Source organism: Rana temporaria, chromosome 3, assembly GCF_905171775.1.
Source record: "Rana temporaria chromosome 3, aRanTem1.1, whole genome shotgun sequence".
NCBI lineage: Eukaryota > Metazoa > Chordata > Amphibia > Anura > Ranidae > Rana > Rana temporaria.
The window spans coordinates 437,898,199-437,915,672 of record NC_053491.1 but is presented as its reverse complement, the minus strand read 5'-3'; the positions used below and the strand labels follow the sequence as shown (position 1 = coordinate 437,915,672).

The window sequence follows — 17,474 nt, the reverse complement described above, 5'->3', positions numbered from 1 at the left end:
CATGCATAGAAAGCCAGACGAATCTTGACAATTACTGTGATCTTCCTAGTGGAGAAAAGTAGAAAATGCCACCACCGTACTTTTCAAATTTCACTTGTTTCCACCCAAGGTGCTTTGTATATAAAATGCTCTTACCAGAGCCTGTTGACCACTTTACTTAAAAAGATAGTCGTACAGGCTAGTGCAGGATTGTGCCTACACACACATGGATATGGACTATTTGAATCTCGTTTCCAGGCGTTCCAGATAAGGAGGATATGCAAAAAAAGAGAACCCCTGAAGACGGTCAATGGAAACGTACGTCGGAGGCGGTCCTGGTCACGTGACGCCCCCCCGCTCTGGTGAAGCTGACAGTAAGGAGTTTATGGTGGAACTACGGCGGTGGTATCCGATCCTGATAACCCAAATTTGAACCGCAGATTGGCGGTGACAGGCCTGCAGTCCCAGTGCCGGGTAGGCACTTTTAAAGTAAGAGGCCATTTGGCTTTCCGTTGTTTTTAGTTGTTTTTATTATTAAAACGTTATTACGCTATCGGCGTCTACCAGTTCTCTTTTTTTGCATATCCTCCTTATCTGGAACGCCTGGAAACAAGATTCAAATAGTCCATATCCATGTGTGTGTAGGCACAATCCTGCACTAGCCTGTACGACTATCTTTTTAAGTAAAGTGGTCAACAGGCTCTGGTAAGAGCATTTTATATACAAAGCACCTTGGGTGGAAACAAGTGAAATTTGAAAAGTACGGTGGTGGCATTTTCTACTTTTCTCCACTAGGAAGATCACAGTAATTGTCAAGATTCGTCTGGCTTTCTATGCATGCTATTGGGACTCTATTTTTTTATATATTTTTTTATACATATTTTGTGGTGTCTAACACAGTGAACTTTAGTGTTTTTTGCTTACACTGCAGAGGAATCTGCGTATCCATGCACGTTTGTGTGGGACATTTCTGCTGTATATTGATTTATATATTTTGTATGGTATAGCAACCACTGTTCACATATGCTTTTGGAAAACAATTTTATTAATTTATTAATTGTTGCACGTTGTTGTGTGGTATCCCACATTTCACAATCACTATTGTGTGGTTGAGCGCCCTCTACCTTATATTTTCATCTTGGAAGCAAAGGTGCTATTATGCCCTTAATTGCAGGGAAATGAGAAAGTAGAGACAGATACCTGCTTGTTAGGAACAGTTTAAAAAATAATTAAAGGCAAAACGTTTTATTTTTTTTTTAGTTTTGGGTAGAGTTTTGGGTAGGTGATAGTTTTTTTTTTATATAAATATTATTTATGTGCTAAATTAGTGAAAAACTTCCATGTGCACAGATAACCTTGATCATAACATCTCTTAATAAACCATATGCAAGTGAATAGGTTGAAAATCGTGAATTGCTAATATAGAGTCCTCAAATTTCAACATGTGATCCAAATTAATAATCAAAAAAAGCAAAATGCATATATATATATATATATATATATATATATATATATATATATAAAAACAGTCCTTTAAATAGTGACTCCTCCTCATGCAGTACTCTTCCCCTTACAGTGTTGGTATACAATTCACTCGTGCTCCCCCACCATCAGATGTGCTCTCACCTGATAGCGTGCGACCCCCACAACTCAAAGCGAGGTCAAAAATCACTTTTAGCCCTTCCAGAACTTATCAATGTATCTCTCAGGCCCTCCTTCTTCCTCCTTACTACATCTGTATAGATTCCCTCACAGCATGTCAATTGTAACCATGGCCATATTGAAAAGGGAAAGAATCGTCACAGTAGTGCTTATATTGTTTTAAAATGAAAACAGCTTTATTTAAACTTCATACAAGTTACTTACATTTGTTAGGTGCTTACAGTGTACCATACTGTTTCCGCAATATTACAAATTGCTTGTGTCCCTGACACTGAAACACAATACCAGCTCAGCAGTGTGTATTGGTATGCTCTCCTTCAAGTTCTCAGCATTGTGACGTCAGAATCCCCCTGAGGAAGCCACGTGACGCTGTGGCGTAACACGTAGGGAGGGGCTTACTGATTTACAATGCTGAGAACTTGAAGAAGAGCATAGAACTTTTTTTGGGCAGATATTGGAATTGGCAGCAAACATTTAACACCCACTTGTAGAAGTATTTCAAAAATATATATAGGTAGTAGGACTTTATATACCCCTCCAGTGAACACAATGGATGCAGAAATATAAAAATGCAAATTTCGTTTAAATAGTAACACATATAAAAAATCACACATTTCATGTAGCTGTTTGCAAAGTACCAACAGTCAACATCTGCTGTCAGTATGAATAGTTAACCAACCTTTTGGAGATGAGGTCAACGTGTTTCGTAGGAGTTCCCGCTTCCTCAGACAAGTGTGAGTGATTAACAGGAAAATGTATCTTATTGCAAAAATGGCACCATATCTACCAAATATGAGGTTCAACAATGCCAAGTTGAATTTGATAATGCAATAAGTGGGTACTCTCATGTGGTAAAGTCTTGCTGGCCCGTGGGGGAATAACCAACCCTCAGATGGGGTACTTCTGAATTATAAATAATGCAAACACAAGGTAGTGATATTTGGCAAATAATATGTTCACTGGTTGAGGCAAAGATGAAAAAGCAGTCGTTCCCAACTAAGTGCCATAAAACCACAGCGTATTACATCTAGGGAATCCCCATAGTTTGATGGTGCAAACAACAGACTATAACCCTTATATATACACATTTTATACACATCTATACACAGCTGTCAATTAGCAGCTAGGACACCCTCTGTTTGTAGGCAGGTTGTTTATTGCTAGTTAGTGGCTGGCCCAGGCTGGGGTGGTGGTGAAATATGGGTGCAATGTTCTCAGGATTTCTGGATCCAGCTTATTTACTGGTAACATAAATAGGGAAGAAGGCTAGGTTCGAGACTGGCTTGTTGGCCCATGCTTGACCACATATGCTATGAGGGAGGACTGCTGTGCCTTGCAGTCTATCAGAGACACTGGGGATCCAGAGATCAGTCAGGACCTGGAGAACCCCAAGATGGGCTACTACCTTGCAGAGGTATGCCTGGGCAGCCATTCAGTTATAGTTAGAGTTAGGAAATGGACTCTGTTTATATTGAACTGTTTTACTGAAGACATGTTAAGTAATGCTGCATCAGCTGTTCAGAGCCTGGTTTAAACTTATTCAAAGAGGGACATGTTGGTTCTGGCGTATCAAAAGAACCAGGGTCTGAAAAGCACAAAGGTGTATGAAGTACCATCACTACAAAAGGGTTAACTCGGCAAGACAAGGGAGAGGAGGGTCGTTGTTAATAGTAACCAAGCAAAGTTCAAGGCAGAAAGCAACCAGTCATCAGGTGTGATACCTAGTAAATGTGACAGGTCCTCCGGGAGTAAGGGGGTCGATGTCTGGGTTTCTGTCCCTAGCAGTAGCAACTGGAATCAGAACTGCGTTACAGAGACATATTCCCTGACCTATTCCCTGGTCACCAGGTAAGTAAAGGAGTTACTATGAGCACGTATGAGGTCCATGCTTGGTGCTCAGCGGGACCCCATTGTGTTACTGTGAGTGAGGTAACAGAGGTACGCTGGACTAGTGGAGTTGGCAAGGGCTCTATACGTCCCCCTAATGCAACATCTACCAAATTACAGTGTGTGGTGACATGGGTCAGTACTTTTACTGTCTTTTACTCCACAGAGTATAAAGTTTTATCTCCAAGTCAGGGAACTGCCTTAATGGTATATTCTCCACATTACCACCGTCCCTGCCTGGTCCCGGGAATTGATGAGCGCGATCCACGCGAAAGGTTCCCCTGCATGCAGGGCAAAGTAAGCCCCATCCACATGTGACTAAAAGACTGCTGTGAAAGGGATGAAGAAAGGTCAAAGAGGGGCATGTAGTGCATGTCCATGCACCATTTCCCCTTGAACCTGTTCAAGTGGTGCATTAGGGGTAAATGGAGAGAGCTGCTGGGATCCTTTTTCCTACCTGTGTGATTTCAAACCACTGGATCGGTATAACAGCTGCAGAACTAGGATTTTCAAAAGAACCTGGTATATTCATGCAGCCTGTGAAGTCTGAGCTGAGTCCCATCCTGCATACTTGTTCCAGGTCACTAGACAGTTAATCCAGGATAAAAACAAATGCTTTGCAGCCTGCTCCTTTAAGAATAAAATGGCTGCTTATATATTTCCATCTGGTTATGTTCAGGTTTTTTAAAGCCTTTACAGTTGTCCAGTATCCCAGATACAGATAAAACTTAGCTTTTTGCATTTTTTTCCCCAGAAGTTTAACTTAATGTTTAATTAAATCAAGACCCGCAATATGGTTATCTTATTTCAAAGGCTGGCGGCCATTAACGCATATCCTTCGCTTTTCTCTCCATTTTCACAAACACCCGTTTTGTTTCTTCTGAGTTTATCCCACCCACTAATTACTCAGACAGAGCAAGCATTCCTTGGCAAAAATTTATATAGCTTAGCTGGAAAACATGTCATGGCAACGGGCACAATAATTGCGTCCTGATGTCAGTTATGAGTTTTATGTTTAGCTCTTGCTCGGTTTGTTGAAGTTTTAAGAATTCTAATTTAACCACTGTACCATCTCTCACCTCGCTTTTTCTTTATGATAGAAAAGGATCGATAGGTCAATAAATTGCACATTCATATTTTAGTTACAGGTGTATTTTACTGGCTTCTGAGGTTGCAAGGTGTCATCATTTGTCCACAATGTCCCCCCCCCCCCCCAAAAAAAAATATATATATCACATTATATGGCTACAAATTACCAATGGTTTGGTTTGAGATGGGTTCTGCAAATTTTACTGACATTCTTAGACTCTTAGGCCCAGATTCACGTAGGGCGGCTTTACGTTGTGCCAGCGTAGCGTATCGTATTTACGCTACGCCACCGCAACTTAGAGAGGCAAGTGCTGTATTCACAAAGCACTTGCGTCCTAAGTTACGGCGGCGTAGTGTAAATGGGCCGGCGTAAGCGCGCGTATTTCAAAGTAGGCAGGTCGTGGGCGTCCAAAGATACGCCGGCTCAATGCCTGTGACGTGAACGGAACCTACGCACAGCCCCATTCACGTACGACTTACGTAAATGACGTAAAAAGATACGCTTGTTCCGATGTCCATACTTTGCATGGGCTGCGCCACCTAGAGACCTACTTTATCTTTACGCAGGTTAGGATGAAGGAAAAAAGCTGTGAACATCTTTTTGCTTTTGTTTTTGTCTTTGTATTAATGGTTCAGCTCACAATGAATGTTTAACCAGTCCAGATAGATGCCCGGTGTCTCAGTTATTATTACATTAATGAGTAAGTACACAAACACATATAGGCAACAAAAATACAAAAAACAAAAATAATATAATAATAATAATCATAAAAATAATAAAAAAACACAAGTTAATATACTATAAAACAAATAAGACCATTAGAATTAAGGTGCACCCTTACACTATGCTCAATCTTTAGGCATTTTTTGTTCACTACATTACACCATATTATGGTGTAATGTCCTTTTTATGGTCCACCGTCATATTCACCCCTATTTTTTTTCCCCTTTTTTTTTTTTTTTTTTTTCCCATTTCACTTTTTATTTGTTTTTCTTTCTTCTTTTTTAAATAATTTCACTTTACTTTATCGCACTTCAATTCATATCATATTTTTTGTTTTCTTAATTTCATTTTATTTGTTACTTATACAAGTTATACATGTTTTACACATATCATTCCATTTCCTGTCCACTTAATTTCACTTCTCTTACACCCAAATATATTTCTTCACACTTACACATACTCCTACACTCTCTTTCACATTTTTCTGCACCCCACTTCTCTATTGGGTCAACACATCATTTTATCCAATGTTCACTATTCACTATGAATTTGCATGAGACATAGTCCACATGAGACACTCTCTGATTGTCTGTCGAGACACACCCAAACTTCACAGGGGACCCTGTTTAACTTAATTGTTTCCAGAGCCCCCTCCCACTCATTGGGCTGTAAGGTATATATTCACTCATTTTACTGTTTACACACTAGCTATGAAGAAGCACTAAGGCATAGTGCGAAACGTCAGCTTTTCTTTTGTTGTGCTGTTTTTTGCTGTGGCATGTATTTTGTGATTTTTAATTAAAGGAGGAGTTTTTTTGGAGTGCGGCTGTCCCAGCTTTTTTCCTTCATCCTAACCTGCATTTTGATTGCACTGCCTGCACCCTTGGCTCGGACCACAGGAATCAGATTACCTGGTTCTCTTTGAGCGGTTACCCACTCCCTACTTTATCTTTACGCCGGCGTATGTCTTACGTAAACGGCGTAACTAATTGCGACGGGTATATGTACATTCGTGAATCGGTGTATCTTGCTCATTTACATATTCGACGCGGAAAGCAACGGAAACGCCACCTAGCGGCCAGCGTAAATATGCACCCCAAGATACGACGGCGTAGGAGACTTACGCTGCTCGTATCTTGGCCAAATCTATGCGTAACTGATTCTATGAATCAGGCGCATAGATACGACGGCAGCTATTCGGACTTACAACGGCGTATCTGGAGATACGCCGTCGTAAGTCTTTGTGAATCTGGGCCTTAGAATTCAGTAATGGACATGTTCTAGGCCAGGGGTCTCCAAACTTTCAAAACAAAGGGCCAGTTTACTGCCCTTCAAACTTTAGGGGGCCAGAATGTGGCCAGTGGGACTAAATAATGCCATAAAGTTGGTTGTCAGTGGGAGGAATAGTGCCCGTCTTTGGTGTCAGTGGAAGGAATAGTGCCAGTGGAATAAATGGTATCCCATGGGCCAGATTAAGGCAAGCAAAGGGCCACATCTGGGCCTCAGGCTGCAGTTTGGAGACCCCTGTTCTAGGCTAATAGGCAAGATATTTCCAAACAAATAGCATGGGGGGCTGGGAACTCCCCCAGGGGATCATGTACTAAAGCAAACATAAGGTAAAAAATTCCATCTTGCAGGAAGCAGTGGTTTTAACAATGGTTAAAATGAAATATTAAAAATGTTAAATTCTTTTAAATTGCATTTCTGGGGGACATACTACCTTCCTGTGAATTTGGTGCATCTGTAGGATCAATCAATCAATCAAGACATTCTGGTATAGATGTTAATGGGGACCCCATGCAAAAAATAAAAAAAAACAGCATGCAGTTCCCCTTATAAATAAATCCCAGTCCAATATCTGAACATGAAGCTTGACAGGCCAGAAAAGGAAGGGGGCAAGTGTGCTTCCCTCCCACCCCTAAACTATACCAGGAACATGCCTTCAACATGGGGATGGTACTTTGCCAGAAGGGACCACCCTGGCATAGCACCTTGTTCCCATGTTGATGAGGACAAATGCTTCTTCCCTTTAAAGGGTAAGTTCACTTTTACAGAAAAATCTGTTAGGTGAATTTATACAGGACCCCCTCCTCTGCCGTAAGTCCCGCTGACCTGGATAGTGGCGATCTCCCGTTCTGAGCCCCGATCTAACCACGTCAGGGGTCTGCGGCTTAGAAATCCCTGCAGCTGAATCCCCAAAATGTACCTCGTCAGGAGGGACGTTTTGGAGCATTAATTGGTCGGCGCTGTCACATGTCTAATTGGTTTGCTAAGCCCTGAAACGGCTATACCGGGGCTCTGAACGGGAGCCGCGCAACAGGTCAGTGTGACTGGGGGGATGAGGAGGGGGTCCTGTGTAAGTTCACCTTACTGATTTTTATGTAAAAATTAACTTACACTTTAACCCTAGCTGGGTGATTGTGAAGGCCTATGGGTGGGTGGTCTATCGTAATCTGGGAACCTTCTTTAAAACTATGTTGGCCCCACATTTTTCTCCCCTATGTTAATTAGTAAGGGATACATAGTACCCCTACTCATTCACAAAAAAGTAAACAGTAAATAAACCAAATTATATATATTTTTAAAAGTCCCACAATGTAAATCCGTGATCAATCAAGTTGGATATAACCATATTTGGCCAATGACTTCTCTCCTTTGTTTACATTCCATTGAGGTGACCAAGAGCTGTCATTCATGCCAAGTGAGACAGAATGAGACATATCCGTGGATTTTTTCTTCCTTTCTTTCTTTGGGACAGGGGTCTCTCTTGGCAAGATACCCTTCACATGCTGAGGGCATGTGGCTTGGTATGGTTCAGGAGGAGAGGCGCATGCTCATTTTTCCACCTTTCCTGCCCGACCAGGCTGCATGCTCAGATTAGGGTCTGGTATGGATTATGGTTATGGGTGGTACTCCATGCTTTTTTTTCTTATTTTGTATGAGACTCCCTTAAAATCCATATCAGACCTGCAGGGTTATTTTGTGTGAGACTCTCTTAAAATCCATATCAGACCTGCAGGGTCTTGTATCGATTGGGGGGGGGGGGGCCCACTTTATTTTAACACCTTCCCTGCCCCTTTGTTTTTATTCACTTGTCAGCTGGGAATATCCAGATGTCCACATTTTGACAGCAGACCTATGTGGCCTTAGTTTACAATTAGACTACCTCTGATCATTCACACTTAGGTCTGGAAAACTGGACCTACGTGGACTGACCTAACCTGATTGGAAAGCATGTGCGAAAGAATCCTAATGCCCCGTATACACGATCCGAATATCGTACGACAGATCGTACGACTTTTTTCGCAAAATAGTCACAAGTAGAAATTTAATAGGTTACTAAAGTCACAACAATTTTCGTACGACAGGAAAAAAAATTGGAAGTGATGTCATCTTTTTCTCAATAAAAGAGGTGTTACATTTTAAGCCTACCACACTCTTAAAATTGGACTTCACCCAAAAAGTAAATTTAGTTAGTAACTTCCACACTTAACTTTATCACAACTTAAAGAGCAGCTTCACTCAAAAGGAGGAAGGTCCGCTTTAAGTCCCACCCCCTCCTTTTTTTCAGGGGGAGAGCAGGAACCTAGTTTTGACAGGTACCCACTCCCACTTCTGCTTGTATCACCTAGGCGATCCAAGTGAAAGTTCTCCTCTGCTGACGTTTAAAAAACACACACTTATCTGCCCAGGGATCCAGTGATGTCCTCACCCAACCCGGTTCTTTGCCAGTCTTCGAGTCCCTGGCACCAGGACATTTAACTGTGGGCATCCAGCTGTGACTGTCACTTGTCACAAGTGGCTGCTGGAAGAGGTGCGGCGGGGGGCGGTGAACTTTCACTCTGATCGCCTAGGTGGTCAGAGCGGAAGTGGGAGCAGGTGCCTGTCAAAACCAGGTACCCCCATCAAAAAATACATTTTTAATATGGGAGGGGGAGAAGAGGAGAAAAATCAGAACTTCCCCTTTAACCTAATCCTAACCCTTAACCTTACCCTAAAAAGTTAAATTAAGTAATGCTTCATTCCTCGATCCTGCAGGCTCTTAACACTTAATCTCGGGGGGTCATGCACACGGCTATATGATTCTACATAGGATTTTGCTGGCAATTAGATGTAAAATCTTGTTTGTACACTACGGTTCAGATTCAGAGAGATCGGCGTATCTTTAGAGCGTCGTAGCGCATCTGATATGCGCTACGCCAACGTAACATAGAGAGGCTCGTACTGTATTCACAAAGCACTTGCTCCCTTTCTTGCGCCGGCGTATCGTAAAATGGCCGGCGTAAGCCCGCCTAATTTAAAGTAGCAAGGCAGTGGGCGTGTAGTATTATAATGAAGCGTGACCCCATGTAAATGCATGGCCGAACGAACGGCGCATGCTCAGAATCACGTCGCAAATACTCCCTAAGATACGTCGGCTAAATGCTTTCGATGTGAACGTAACCTACGCCCAGCCCCATTCACGTACGACTTACGTAAACGACGTAAAATACGACACTGTTCCCGCACCCATACCTTAACATGACTTACCCCTGCTTTATGAGGGGTAACTTTACGACGGACGTACGCCTTACTTAAACGACGTAGCTTACTGCAACGGGCGCAAGTACATTCGTGAATCGGCGTATCTAGCTCATTTACATATTCGATGAGTAAATCAATGGAAGCGCCCCTAGCGGCCAGCGTAAATATGCACCCAAGATACGACAGCATAAGGAGACTTACGTCGGTCGGATCAAGCAGAAATTCAGGCGTATCTGGTTTCCTGAATACAGCGCATAGATACGACGGCGCATACTACAACTTACGCGGCGTATCAACAGATACGTCGGCGTAAGTTGTCTGTGAATCCGGCCCTACGTATGCAATGTGTTTGTGTTAACATTTACACGTGTACATTGCATATGTACTCTATTGGTTTCTAGAACACAAGTGGCTTCTGCCTCCACACACACATAGACCAATCAATGTTCATTTGTCTTCAATATTGAATTTGCGTCTAGGGAAATTTGAAAGATGTAAGCTGTCTTTAATAACCCATTTAGTTCTTTAACTCAGCTTCATCAAATGAATCACAAGCGTGGCAGAATAGTTTGTAAACAAAACGGTATCATTTAATTGCTTAAATGCAATTGCCAAGTGTGAAATAACATCTTTGTGGTCCATATATGTCCAATTTTGATTGGACTAGCTCAAATATCACTCAAAACTCCTGAATGGGTATAGTGGCAGCTTGATCACTATCCTTTGCCACAAACTAATCAATTTAAATTTAATCTCTTAAAGAGTAACTCCAATAAAATAAATAAAAACGTTCCCCTTTGGGTTAACTATGATTGCAAGGATTTTAACAAACTTTGTTGCAGATTCCTACCTTTTGTAATCCTGAAGGAATAGCTGTTTGTTTGTCTGTGTCCATGTGCCTAGTAAATCTGTATGGCAGTGGTTTTATAATTATCAATCAAGCTGCTGCACCTGCAGGGTTCTAATGAGGAAAGTGGCAGGGTCTGCATCCCTTTAGACATGATTTCACTTTTGGAATAGCTCACCAAAAAGAACAATTTTGATGCTGGAGATGTCAAAAACCAGACTTATATCTTAGTGCAGACTTCTGGGAAAATCGGTAAGCCGATCACATGAGCAGGAAGTAAAATTTTTACCGGGCATTCTGTACACCATCTGTGTACAGAATGCCTCCAGGTAGCTGTATTGCATTGCATTTTACAGAAAATGATAGCGCTGCAGATTGAAAAGGAAAGGAATTGGTAATAAATGACTTACAAAACCAAGGGCCGGATTCAGAAAGAGATACGACGGCATATCTCCTGATACGCCGTCGTATCTCTGAGTTCCGACGGTCGTATCTATGCGCCTGATTCATAGAATCAGTTACGCGTAGATCTCCCTAAGATCCGACAGGTGTAAGTGACTTACACCGTCGGATCTTAGGCTGCAATTCTAGGCCGGCCGCTAGGTGGCGATTCCATTGCGGTCGGCGTAGAATATGCAAATGAGTCGTTACGCCGATTCACGAACGTACGCTTGCCCGTCGCAGTAAATTTATGCCGTTTCCGTAAGAGATACGCGGCGTAAAGATAAAGCTGCCCCCTAGGTGGCGTAGCCAATGTTAAGTATGGCCGTCGTTCCCGTGTCGAAATTTGAAAATGTAACGTTGTTTGCGTAAGTCGTCCGTGAATGACGCTGGACGCCATTTACGTTAACGTTGAAACCAATGACGTCCTTGCGACATCATTTAGCGCAATGCACGTCGGGAAATTTTAGGGACGGCGCATGCGCAGTACCATCGGCGCGGGAACGCGCCTAATTTAAATGATCAACGCCCCCTACCCGGATCATTTGAATTAGGCGGGCTTGCGCCGGAGGATTTACGCTACGCCGCCGCAACTTTTACAGGCAAGTGCTTTGTGAATCAAGCACTTGCCCGTAAAACTTGCGGCGGTGTAACATAAATAAGATACATTACGCCGCCGCAGAGATGCGGCGATCTACGTGAATCTGGCCCCACATTTCTAGAGCTTGGGTGTTACTGTCACATTATCGTGAACATTATAGTGTTCTGTTCAAACACTTACTCGAACCATCTCAGTGGACTTCTACACTTCCTTCTCTATTTTCCTACTATCCTATCCATTTTTATTTTTGTTTTTTTGTCTATCCTTTTATTTGTATTTTATAACTCATTTTATTTAAACAGTAATAAAGTACTGCTTTACATAATTATACTTCAATATTCCAGATCCAAGTAAAACAATTTATATGATAAATAGTATTTACAAATACAGTCATGAATATCTTGATGCAATGATTTATTTACTTTCCTATTTTCTGTTGAGTTTATATAATTTTATTTATCTGTACATATATAGTGGACCACGAAGTTTTTTTTTTTTTATCAAACCTGTTGTAAGTTGGATAACTTATTACAACATGTATAACACAAGATTTGTACTTGGATTATCATATTCATTCAATAAAATACTTTGACAAGGAAAAGGAAATGAATTTTTCAATAACATTTAGTTACAATATGACTTGAGTTGTAATTATATATGGTATATTATTTCATTTTTTGCCCAAGTGGAGTTACCCTTTAAAGCAAATCTATCACTTCCCAAAAAGCATTCCTCCTGCAAGTGCGGTGAGCAAAGGTACTGCATACATATACGATTCTTCTGCACATTTTCATCGCCGTGACAAAGACTATATTAAAATGTCAATTCTGACATTTCAATAAAGTTCTGTGAAAAAAAAAATGCGCTGAGATCGGTTCGGTCCCACAGCACACACCAGTGCCCATGCATCCAGTGCAGCTTGATGGTGTGAGCGAGCCCTTACATCTTATAGGTGTGTCAGATGCCTGTGTCCCTGCTGTGCTCAATGGTCCCTACTGCTAGTCTCTACATCCCCAACCTCAAGGTGTATGGGCGATTTGCTGCCTATTTTTTTGCAATTGGGATATAACATGGTCACCAAACACGGGCACCTCAACATTGGGTGTATGGATAAGGTGCTGGTCAAGTTGGATGTTTTTCTTGCCCATTTATTCTTTCTGTGTCCAGTAGTGACCGGCAGGAGGAACCACAATGGGGGATGCAGGCATTCAATGCTTCCAGATGTGCCGAATGCTGAAGAGTTTGCCAAAGGCTGCAGTGTTGGAATCAAGTGGAGTTGTGGCTTAGGGCCAGATTCTCAAAGGACTTACGACGGTGTATCTCCATGTATGCCATCGTAAGTCCGAAAGTGCGCCGTCGTATCTATGCGACTGATTCATAGAATCAGTTACGCTTGAATTCGGCCAAGATACGAGCGGCGCAAGTCTCCTATGCCGTCGTATCTTGGGGTGCATATTTACGCTGGCCGCTAGGGGCGCTTCCGTATATTTCCGCGTTGAATATGCAAATTAGATACATACGCCGATCATGAACGTACTTGCACCCGGCGTATTAAAATACGCTGTTTGCGTAAGGCGTACGACCGGCGTAACTTTACCCCTCATAAAGCAGGGGTAAGTCATGTTAAGGTATGGACGTCGGAAATGTCGGAACAGCATCGTATTTTACGTTGTTTGCGTAAGTCGTACGTGAATGGGGATGGGCGTAGGTTACGTTCACGTCGACTAAGCATTGAGCCGGCGTAATTTACGGAGAAACGTTTTTGATGTGAATTTTTGGTCGCAAATTCCGACCGTGTGTAGGCTCCATCTGACTTTTTCTGTCGGATATTCTGACAGCAAAAATTTGAGAGCTGGTTCTCAATTTTTCCAACAAGAAAAGTTATTTTCGGAAACTCAGATCGCCTGTATGCAATTCCGACAAGCAAAAAAAAAACACACATGCTCGGAATCAATTCGCCACATGCTCAGAATCATTGAACTTCATTTTTCTCGGCTCATTGTAGTGTTGTACGTCACCGCGTTCTTGACGATCGGAATTTTGTGTGAATCTGTGTATGCAACACAAGTTTGAGCCAACATTCCGTCGGAAAAATAATTGTCTGTCTGATTGTTATCCATTTTTAATCAATTTATAATAAAAAAAATGTAATTATAACATTGTGTACCTTAGTGCCTATAAAGTTCGGTAACAATTTTCCACTATTATCTCCAAATAGTCAATGGGGTTGATTTACTAAAACTGGAGAATGCAAAATCTGCTGCAGCTCTGCATGGTAGCCAATCAGCTTTTGGGCACCAGTTCTCAGGAAGGATGTACTGGAAATGGAGAGAGTACAAAGAAGGGCGACAAAGCTAATAAAGGGTCTGGAGGATATTAGTTATGAGGAAAAGTTGTGAGCACTGAACTTATTCTCTCTGGAGAAGAGACGCTTGAGAGGGGATATGATTTTAATTTACAAATATCATACTAGTGACCCCATAATAGGGATACAAAAAATCGTGAGAGGGAGTTTAATAAGACACGTGGTCACCCATTAAAATGAGAAGAAATAAGATTAAACCCCTTAACTGCGTAGAGGGTTCTTTAATGTAAAGCCCTGTACACACGATCGGTTTGTCTGATGAAAATGGACCGATGGACCGTTTTTATCGGACAAACCGATCGTGTGTGGGCCCCATCGGTTTGTTTTCCATCGGTGAAAAAAAATAGAACATGTTTTAAATGTTTCCTTTGGATAAAAAAACGATAGAAAAAAACGATCGTCTGTGTGGAACTCCATCGGTCAAAAATCCACGCATGCTCAGAATCAAGTCGACGCATGCTCGGAAGCATTGAACATCATTTTTCTCAGCACGTCTTAGTGTTTTACGTCACCGCGTTTGGACACAGTCGGATTTTTGACCGATGGTGTGTAGGCAAGACTGATGAAAGTCAGCTTCATCGGATATCCGACGAAAAAATCCATTGGATTCGATTCCATCAGATATCCATCCGATCGTGTGTACAGGGCTTTCGAGCGGTTAGGATGTGGAATTCCCTTCCACAGGCAGTGGCATCGATAGTTTTAAGAAACTATTAGATAAGCACCTGAACAACCACAACATACAGGGATATACAATGTAATACTGACATAAATCTCACACATTGGTTGGACTTGAAAGACTTGTGTCTTTTTTTCAACCTCACCTACTATGTAACTATGGGCCAGATTCAGAAAGAAGTTACGCTAGCGTATCTATTGATACGCCGCGTAACTTCTAGGATGCTCCGGCGTATCTTTTTTTTGTACTCAGAAAACAAGATATGCCGGAATTTTGCTTAGATCCGACTGGCGTAAGCCTCTTACGCCGTCGTATCTTAGTTGCATATTTACGCTGGCTGCTAGGTGGCGCTTCCATAGATTTGCGCGAGAAATATGCAAATTAGGTAGATACGTCGATTCACAAACGTACGTACGCCCGGCGCATTTTTTTACGTCGTATACGTAAGGCTTTTTCCGGCGTAAAGTTACCCCTGCTATATGAGGCGTATCCAATGTTAAGTATGGACGTCGGTCCACCGTCAAATTTTTTACGTTTTATGTCGTTTGCGTAAGTCGTTCGCGAATAGGGCTTTGCGTAATTTACGTTCATGTCGAAAGCATTGGCTTTTTGCGGGTTAATTTGGAGCATGAGCACTGGGTTACATTCATGGACGGCGCATGCGCCGTTAGTCAAAAACGTCATTTATGTGGGGTCATGTTTTATTTACATAAAACACGCCCACCTCTTCACAATTTGAATTAGGCGTGCTTACGCCAGCAGATTTACACTACGCCGCCGTAACTTAGGGCGCAGATTCTTGGTGAATACAGATTTACGCTACGCCGCCGTAACTTAGGGCGCAGATTCTTGGTGAATACAGATTTACGCTACGCCGCCGTAACTTAGGGCGCAGATTCTTGGTGAATACAGAACCTGCCTCACTATGTTACGGCGGCGTAGCGTATCTGAGATACGCTACGCCCGCACAAAATTACGCCATTCTACCTGAATCTACCCCATAGGGTGGACTTGAAAGACTTGTGTCTTTTTTCAACCTCACCTACTATGTAACTATGTATGTAACTTCAACTTTTTCAATTTGCCAATAATACCTGGAAGCTGATTGGTTACTATGCACAGCTGCACCAGATTTTGCACTCTCAAGTTTTAGTAAACCAACCCCAATGTCTTCCATTGCAGGAAGAATGCTTTTGATTTTTTTGGAGAAGCAAAACAGTTGCTTTAAAAATCGATCTCCCAGAAAATGTGAAAGCTGCAGGAATCTTGTTGCTGGAACCCTCTGCAGAAAATGAAAAGCTGGTCGGTGACTCAACCTAGAGGAATCTGCGCAAACTATAATATCCATTTTAGGCATGTTAAAGAAAACTATAATTATTTTAAATTTAACAAAAAAAAAGTAACATTTTATACGATTCTGTACAATCTTAGAGATTCTTATTTTAGGATCAGACTTACCGTGCACTTTGCAGACTCTGAGGATGGAGAAGATGATGACAGTCCATACAGCGGAGTACTCCATTGGAAAGCAGTGTACAGTAAGTCTCAGGGTATCACAGACAGTAGAAGTATGTGGATCTCAGATACACGTTGTCACAAGTGAAGGATGTCAGGGAAAGCCTCGCTGAGCCTCTCACGCTCCTCCCTGAGAAAGTTCTGTATCTGTCAGTGTGGGACGAATGGAAGAAACTCGTAGCTGCTTGGTGAAGTTTATTATGACACGTGGTGTAATGAATGGGTGGGATTGTTTGGAATAACAGTTACCATTTATGGAGCATGGAGAGAAAAATCTACAGAGGGATATTGTGGGAAGAATTATTCACATTTATAGGGAGAGGATACAAAAAAGTGAAAACTTACATTTTGCATGCTTGATGCGCCGTTTTTTATTATGGATGTAAATTGACAAAATCTTTAGCTCAGAGTTCAGTGACCTCTATACTTCACAGGTGGCGGCCCTCCGGCTGTTGCGGAACTACAAGTCCCATGAGGCTTTGCAAGGCTGACAGTTACAAGCATTGTGCAAAAATACCAGCGCCGCAGAGAAGTGCTTAAATAAAAAATAAAAAAAAACAATTGAACCGCTGCTGCTCCAATTATTGATGTATCAATAAAACGATTTGCAGATAAAGTGAGTTTTGCAGATCCACACACTGAAATATAACTTCCTTCAGTGCCAATATTAACCACTTCCCACCTGGCCTATAGCAAAATGACGGCCGGGCGGTGATTCAGTTATCCTGACTGGACGTCATATGACCCCAGCAGGATAACAGCCACTGTGCGCCCGCTACACACCGCTATACTGATCTCAGTAAAGAGACGGAGGCTCTTTACCATGTGATCAGCCATGTCCAATCACGGCTGATCACGATGTAAACAGGAAGAGCCATTAATCGGCTTTTCCTCACTCGCGTCTGACAGACACAAGTTTATCAGCACAGCCCCCCCCTCAGATGCCCACCCAGGGCCACCAGGATGCCGTTGGAACCACCAGTGATGGCCATCACAGTGGACCATCAAGTATGCCCCCCGAGACCGCAAAGGAAATTCCAATATGTGCCCAGGTAACTGCCAATCAATACTCAGGCAGCTGCCAATCAGTGCCCATCCACAATGCCTACCAGTGCCAGTGCCAGTGATGCCTATCAGTGCCATCTATCAGTGCTGCATATC

General features: G+C 42.2%; 1 protein-coding gene across 1 annotated transcript in view; it reads right to left on the bottom strand.

Annotated features, from left to right (window-relative positions):
- The window catches only part of LOC120933284 (intercellular adhesion molecule 5-like), a 51,916-nt gene extending 35,434 nt beyond the window's left edge, over positions 1-16,482 (bottom strand). The window contains exon 1 of the mRNA XM_040346410.1: positions 16,257-16,482. Coding sequence (XP_040202344.1) covers positions 16,257-16,320 — 64 coding nt within the window. The 5' untranslated portion in view covers positions 16,321-16,482. The remainder of the gene's footprint in view (positions 1-16,256) is intronic.
- Positions 16,483-17,474: the final 992 nt, after the last annotated feature.